Here is an 8,505-nt window from a genome sequence, read left to right on the forward strand (position 1 = left end):
CTCAACCTCTTTCTACATATTGATCATGAACGGTTCCAGGTTCAGGTTTTTTTTTTTTTTTTTAATATTTAATGCAAGGTAAGGCAGAGAGAGGAGAAGACCTGGAGCAAAGCCTCTCCAGGTTCCCTTTCACAGTCATGTGTACTGTAGTCTGCCAAGTCTCAGCATCCGCGTCCGTCTCAGATGTCCTCATGTGACCGTGAGCATCTTGAAGGCAGCTTCAGTGTCACAAATAATTGGAATGTGTGCGCGTTAGCCGGCTTAGTGTGGACACCGGCAACATGATTTTCTGATTTCATCCACTGGTCAAACCAGCTGGTACAAGTCCCCCCCCCCCCCCAACAGATCACTCACTGGCCCTTACCGTGCATCTCCCTAGAGGGTGATATACAAATTCTACCCTTATTTTCTGCTATTGCCTTAATGGAGGTTACAACTAGGGACTGCTGGGCCGCGATCCTCATGAACCCGTGTGAAGTGTTCTTACTGTAACGTGTTGGTGAAACTCTGAAAGCTCCTCTACGACTGCAGTGGATCAGAACATCTGTTTGTCTTTTCTTTGATTCTCGTAGGACACCAAAACACCTGTCCTTCTAAAGGAGTATTATGGAACTATGTTAATATTTCTCTGTAAGTAACATTTCCAAGATTTCCTCATTGTTTTATGATCCTCGTGTTATTTATTGCTTCTATTCTGTTTTGTTGTGTGATTTGTGCTGAAAACTCCTCAACGGTTGGACACATGGATTCCAGTTGCTCCTGTGTCCTAACGTCCTCTGATGGTCAGCTTCACTGCTTTTAAAGACATTTACGTGGTGATATGAACTACGTACACTGCAGTATCTTCCATTCATCACCAAAATGTTAAGAATAAGTGAAGCATTTTTTGCATCTAAGAGAAATTCTGTGTATTTTTAAACTTGTTTTGACAACTTGACAGATTTCATACAGTTTCCATCTCCCGTACCTATACTATATGGCTACACTCTGTTGGTTTACAAAGACATTATGTTTGATATTCCAAATGATGAAACTATGCAGCATTGATCCTGAATACTGTGTGCTATTTTTTTGTCTTTTGTCATGGAATTGAGGATGAATGCTGAAAGCACAGTTTCAAGCAAAGCATGAGACTTAAATGTACAGAAGAGAATGTATTAAGTATATAGATAAATGCATATATTTGAAGAGCTTTGTTCCAGAAATGGTACATGCACCGTGTGGAAACTTAACTGAAATCCATTCAAATGATCAAAAGAGCAAAGATCTAATCAAGCTGTCTAAAGTAATAACATCTCTGAACATGGATATGCACTTCGGAAGTGTTGTCTTTTTCCAAATGGATGTATGACCGTTGGAATGAGGCCCTTCATTTATTTTTCACCCCGTAACATGTTTCATCTCTACACTGTGTGAGATTGCCTCTGTTTGGTTTGTCCAATAAATATAAACTTATTTCTTCATAAAGAACATTTTTTGTGTCTTTAAAAATAAAATAATTTCCCCCTTGAAACACTTTGAAAGAAAAGAACATGATTTGAAATGAAGCTAGAACATGTGATCATTTCAGCTGACAGAAAGACGCTGCACATACTATATATAATGTTCTTTGCACATTCTGCACTCACTCTTTTCTTATTCAACAGTTATTTTGTATGAATGTATTTGTCTTCTGTTTATTTTTTGTTTCATATTAATGTTCTGTTTTTGTTTGCACCATTCACCAATTTGTGTGCACGTGTGCGTGTGTGTGTTTCATAGTAACTAGTCTGCACTGGAGTCTGGTTAAATGCTTCATATTATTATTATTATAGTAAAGAACTGTTGCAATAACTTAATAACTGGAAATACGTGTATCATAACACATCTTTATAGTAACCTGTTTTGATTTCGGGGCCAGTCTGAAGCCTGTGGTACTACCATAGATCAGTAATATTGTGTGTGTGTGTGTTTATATATATATATATATATATATATATATATATATATATATATATATATATATATATTACTGCTCAACACTGTAGCAAGGCTGGAGTTTAAATTGGGCTTTTATTTTGAAAAGCGTTCTACTCAGTATCCAGCGCTTTCATTGGAGATCCTCTGTCGGCCAATGACGGAAGCTCTTGTACGCATGTCCTCTTGTGTCCATGTGAGTAGGACCCGAATGCTAGTTAGCTCCTAGCTAAAGAACCATCATGGTAAGTTCAAACAGAATTAAAAAGATTTCGGCGCATTAATTATTTTAGTAGCGTGGTATGAAATGTGTCTTCGTTGAGTGTAAACGTCACAGTCTTAAGTTAGAGGATACTTTAACAACTGAATGAGCCCCAGGACCCCAGAACTGCATTTACAGTGTTACGAACCGTGACTGGATGAAAACAGGATTTACTACATGTGCCCATGGTCATGGAACGCTAGTCCGGTTCAGTTAGCAGCTCTGCGTTAACATAGGTGTTAACTTACAAAACTGGTCCATATGAAGTGTGTGTATAACGTTAACCGTGATGTCGTATGTTGTCTTTGGGGTGGTAGCAGCTCAGTCAGTAGGGGGTTGGGAACCGGAGGGTCCTGGGTTCGAGTCCCCGTACGGACCAAAGTGTGATTGTGGACTGGTAGCTGGAGAAGTCCAGTCCACCTCCTGGCCACTGCCAAGGTGCTCCTGAGCAAGGCACCGAACCCCCAATTACTTGGGGCGCCTTTCTATGGGCACCCCCACCCCCACTCAGACATTGCTCCATTTAGTGCATGTGTGTGTAATTCAGGCCTGTGTGTAATAACAAGTGTAAACTGTAATTTCCCCTTGCAGGATTAATAAAGTATATGTTATTATTATCATTTTAGGGTTCAGCTTTCTGACAATGCCACCATCTAATGATATTTATTGAAAATGTAAAATATACAATCGTATACATATATAAAGAATATGACAGAAACATCACGAACTACACACAACGTTAGTTCTTGATGTTTCTATCATGTTGCAAGCTCACATATTCCTATTGACATTTATGAAAACTAGGACCGGGACGATATGCATTTGTCCCGATTCGATTCTATAAGTATTGGGATTCAGTAGTTTTCAGTATTGGGATTATCTTTTCCTTCTTTAATAAAAACCAAAGTTGAACAAAACACTTCTAGAGACAATATATCATGAGACATTTCTAAAGAAGAGTGACATCACATGTCAGTCTGACATTTATCTACTTTGTGAAGAAGAACATAACGTGGATGTTCTGCTTCCGCTCTGTTTTGATGGAAACAGATAGGATGTAGTCGCCATCGGCAGTACCATAGAAACAGAACATATGTAGGTCAATCATTGGTAAAAATGAATAAATAAAATGTATTTATTCCAGAAAAAAAAGTTATTTTTAAGATCGTTGCAAAACAAATCCCAATACATCAGATTTTTGACCCTGATCCCTAATGACGAGCCTTTTTTATCATGTGCTGTTGCCGTTGTGCTAGCTGCGTCGCGAGGTGAGGCTGAGGCGGGAGTACCTGTACAGGAAGGCCCAGGAGGACCGTCTGCGGACGGTAGAGGAGAAGAAACAGAAGCTGAAGGGCGCTCTTGAAGGTAGGAGGGCATCGTGTCGTCCGTCAGCAGTGGAAGTGATCCAGATCCTGGTGTAACACAAGCTGCGTCTTCCCTCTGCAGAGAACCGGCTTCTTCCAACGGAGGTACGCAAAGAGGCTCTGCAGCTGCAGGACCTGCTGGAGTACGACGATGAAGGGGCAGAAGGTGGGTGCTCTCATGGCTTCATATTACCAACACCATCATATAGTGCACCGGTGACCACGTTTACATGCAAATAATATTCCGGTAATATTGTTATTTCCGTGATATTTCCAAAAGAGACAATATTCCGACCAGAGCCCGGCCAATAAAGGATTTTTTAGGCCGATACCGATATGAATGTTTGGTTATTTAAAAATCTGATATGCCGATATATCAGCAGATATATATATATATATATCGATATAGATATATATATATATATATATATATATATATAGAGAGATATAGATATATAGATATATATATGTATAAAAAAGAATGTCCAAAGAATGCTTTTAAAACCCGATTAATACCAACATGTCACACAATGCTAAACACGGGGAAAGACCTTATTCAGCATATATAAACAGAATATGCTGTTTACGTGATCAAATTGTCATATACAGAGTGGACTATTACTGGAATATATAGAGGAATATTACTGTGTGTGTGTGTGTGTGTGTGTGTGTGTAAATGTTCTGGTTGTGTCAGTGTCTTGTATTCATTGCCCTTGCCGTGCTGGCTGTGTGCAGGTGTCAGCTCCCACATGGACGATGAGTACAAGTGGGCCGGAGTAGAAGACCCTAAAGTGATGGTCACCACCTCCAGAGACCCGAGCTCCAGACTCAAAATGTTTTCCAAGGTCAGAATCAGCTATGACAGCAGATGGAGTCATTTGGTTATATTAATAACTCTTGTGTGGTCCTCCCGGGGTCACAAAAGATTAACACTTTTTTTTTTTTTACATTTGGCATTTTCAACGCATTTTTTATTTATTTCACTACCACTACTTTTTGGAATCAATGGTCAATAACCCTCATTTTTATAGAATTTTACCTAAATATTGAGTTAATAAAGCAGAAATTATGAATTATTGCGACTAATAAACAATGAAAGTGATCAATTGTATTTGCAAAGAGCGTTGTATGGAATCCAAACTTTTATTTTTGTAGTAGTTTAGTTAAAAAGAATGCCATATTTCTTTTTTTTAAGATTATTTTTTGGTGCTTTTCTGCCTTTAATGGACAGGACAGCGAAAGGGAAGAGAATATATGCAGGAAATCGTCACAGGTGGGACTCAAACCCTGGACCTCTGCGTCGAGGAATGTATATGTGCGCCTGCTCTACCCACTTAACCAACCCGGCCAGAAGAATGCCATATTTCTGATATAGACGTTTTTAAAAGGGTCAAATATGACCCGGAGGACAACAGGAGGGTTAAATATAAGATTTTACTTTTGGTGGCTGTGTTTAACTAGTACACTTCCACTGTGTTACCTGCATTAACTAGTCTTCTTCATAAGTGTCTGAACATGTCATATATCTACAGGCAGATCGTTATATATGAAGAATAGTTGCCAACATTAAATGGCTGATACAATGATGCTTACTTGCAGTTACGTAGAGCTGTTCTTTAAAGGCAAAAAACACACAATAACTACTAAATTACAAGATACACAAACCTGTGAAATAAAGGCATTGCTGCAGTTAATCCGCATTTTTAACATATTTATAGAAATTAATTGACAGCCCTTTAAAAATGATACTAGAAATTGATTTAACAACAAAATGCATGTAATAAAAAACATTACCATATATTCACGCATATTCTTGTTCAGATGGACCAAGGCCTATCCCAGCATGCAATTTGGAAAACCGAGATGGGAAAACCTTTGGACAAACATTATGCCTTTTTGGATTATTCCCATCTTTTAGTGTGTCATATCGTTTGTGTATGTAATAGATGAAGATGGAGCGTGCTGTCTCACAAACATCTGGCTTACATTCCTGTTTAAAGTTCTAGTAGACACCGAGAATACAAATATATGTGGCTGAAAAGCAGTATGACGGGCTTTTAGCTGCTCCCAGTCATTCATTCTCCACAGCTACAGGAACTACCAGTGAGTTACAGAGAATGAATGAGTGATGCATGTGACTGGTTCCAGGAGGTGAAGCTGATGTTCCCCGGAGCCCAGCGCATGAACCGAGGAAACCACGAGATCAACGCGCTGGTGAGCGCCTGCAAGGCCAACAACGTCACAGACCTCGTCATCGTGCACGAAACCAGAGGACAGCCAGGTACGCCGCCCCCCCCCCCTCTCATAGTGGGGACATGTGTTTGGTCTCTGGGGCTTTGAGAAGCTCGTCTCTCTGCTAGGGTCGGGACGGTAACGCTCCTCTACCGCGGCATGGCATCATCACTGCCATTTTATTTATTTACTTTTTGCTTGCGGAAGTTACAGGAGAATAGATAGCTTGTCATATGAAAATTGTGAAAATAGATAGATAGATAGATATTGATCCCAATAAACTGGGAAATTACAGTGTTGCAGCAGCAAAGTCAGTCCCACAGCACAGATTATCAATATAAATGAAATACTAGGATACAATATACATACATATAAGATACATGAAATAATACTAGGATAAAATCCATGAACAAATATTTGAATATGTACAAGTTGAGAATGCAAAAATGAAAGCAGTTATCATTGTGTAGTTTCAATACAGAAATGTACTTTGACCTTATAGTTATTACTCAGGTAGCCTATCTGTGACGTTAAACCATAAACCCAGGACCCCCACCCTGTCCGTTCTCCCATTTCTACCTGCCTGGCGTGTATGTAGACGTACTCCCCGAGAGCTCAAAATGCGTACGGATAACACGGCACTTGGCTTAAGAAAGCCGGCGTGTATGTTTACGCGAAGTCATGATACCACGTTGGAGTGTAAAGGGAAGTAGAGTCCGCGCAGAGCCCTGCACAGGGAGGATCTGATGTCTTGTGTTGTGTACCTTCCCAGATGGGCTGGTGGTGTGCCACCTGCCGTTTGGCCCCACGGCTTATTTCACCCTGTACAACGTGGTGATGAGGCACGACGTTCCAGACATAGGCACCATGTCCGAGGCCTACCCACACCTCATTTTTCACAACTTCACCTCGCGACTCGGCAGCAGGGTAAGGGAGAGCTGGACCCGGCGTCGAACACGTCGCGCCGCTGATATTCTCTTTCACGACTAATCAATTCTGCCCCCGCAGGTCTCGAATATCCTGAAGTATCTGTTCCCCGTGCCGAAGGAGGACAGCAGGCGTGTGATCACGTTTGCCAACCAAGAGGATTTCATCTCTTTCAGGTCAGTGTGAAAGGACCCCCCCCCCATGCACATGTCACACACACTCTGTAAACCGTACAAAACATAATGCGTTTATTTATTTCAGACATCACACCTACAAAAAAACAGACCACAGGAACGTGGAGCTGACAGAAGTCGGACCCAGGTTTGAAATGAAATGTAAGTGTGTGTGTGTGTGTGTGGTGTGTGTGTGTGTGTGTGTGTGTGTGTGTGTGTGTGTGTGTGTGTGTGTGTGTGTGTGTGTGTGTGTGTGTGTGTGTGTGTGTGGTGTGTGTGTGTGTGTGCACGTGCACGTGCTTGTGTGTGTTACTTTAAACATAACCATTGCTGCCCTGCCTGGAAGGAGATGTAAGGGGGAAAACAACACCAAACATTGCATGTGTGCACGCACAACAGTCATATGTCGTACGCTTACATGTTAACAAACTTTGCGTTACGCATAATAAGTCATGTTTAAAATGAACGAGGGTAAGATATTCATCAACTTCAAGTTGAAGGTTTTCCACGCAGTGTGTTCAGTTATCCGAGTACAGACGTAAAAGTAAGGCCGAATTGTTTTCTAGATTTCTTTACGCCTGAGTGCCATTGATTTGGTTATGTTGCCGTTTAAAAGAAATATATACATGTACAGTGGCTTGCATAAGTTTACACACCCATGCTAAAGTTGATTAAAAAGAGGAATAAAAAACAAATCTTTTGAAAAGGCCAAGGGAACTTTATCAGGATGCATAGTATCCTGATCCATGAAATAACTGGCCTTTAATAATAAGAGTATGCCTTTTCTATTGGAATTGAACATAGGTGGGTGTATACTTATGCCCGCTGTATTTTAAGGAAGAACATTTATTTATTTACGATACATTATTCATTCACAAAGACAATTGGTGTCCTTAAAAGGTTGGATTTTCCTACATTTTTTTTAATTAAGGCATTAAGATCAATTTCCAAAAGATGTTTTTTTATTGTTCTTTTTATTAAACTTTAGCATGGATGTGTGAACTTATGCAAGCGTGTGTGTGTATAAATAGATAAATAGATGCATAGATAGATATAGTTTGATCAGTGCATTTGAATGTAGCTTTTATTGTTAAAAGAATGATCAGACGGGACCATTGTCCCCCGAGCATCTTCACATTATCAAATCTGCCACTCTATAAAACCCGTTTGGACACCGCTGCTCTAAACGTTTCTCTCCATTGTGTTCCACTGTTCTCCTGGATGTGTAACATGTTTGTGTGTGTTCTTTTGTCCAGTGTATATGATCAAACTGGGCACCCTGGAGAATGAGAGTACGGCCGATGTGGAGTGGCGTCACCATGCTTACACACACACAGCCAAGAAGAGGAGGTTCCTCAGTGTGCAGTAGAAAAGCTTGGACTCTTATACAATTATTTAAATATGGAGTTTATGGAATGATGTAAGTTTTTCTTATTCGCCTACCAAATATGACAAGTACAATCTGTTGAAGTCAAACTGCATCACGTCATCAGGAGTAAAATGAGCCTTTTTTTGACAAACCCATTGGTTAACAAAGTCCTCTGTGTATTATAAATGTAAGTGTTGTTTAATAAAATTTGTTTAATGACTT

At 40.1% G+C, this 8,505-nt stretch overlaps 1 protein-coding gene across 1 annotated transcript; it reads left to right on the forward strand.

Annotated features, from left to right (window-relative positions):
- Positions 1-2,094: 2,094 nt before the first annotated feature.
- On the forward strand, positions 2,095-8,505 carry imp4 (IMP U3 small nucleolar ribonucleoprotein 4). Its single transcript, XM_032516920.1, has 9 exons — positions 2,095-2,201; positions 3,475-3,583; positions 3,665-3,748; positions 4,318-4,427; positions 5,731-5,863; positions 6,587-6,741; positions 6,823-6,917; positions 7,003-7,076; positions 8,171-8,505. The coding sequence occupies exons 1-9, from the start codon at positions 2,199-2,201 to the stop codon at positions 8,281-8,283; spliced, it is 876 nt and encodes a 291-aa protein (XP_032372811.1). The 5' UTR covers positions 2,095-2,198; the 3' UTR covers positions 8,284-8,505.

Source organism: Etheostoma spectabile, chromosome 5 (assembly GCF_008692095.1).
Source record: "Etheostoma spectabile isolate EspeVRDwgs_2016 chromosome 5, UIUC_Espe_1.0, whole genome shotgun sequence".
NCBI lineage: Eukaryota > Metazoa > Chordata > Actinopteri > Perciformes > Percidae > Etheostoma > Etheostoma spectabile.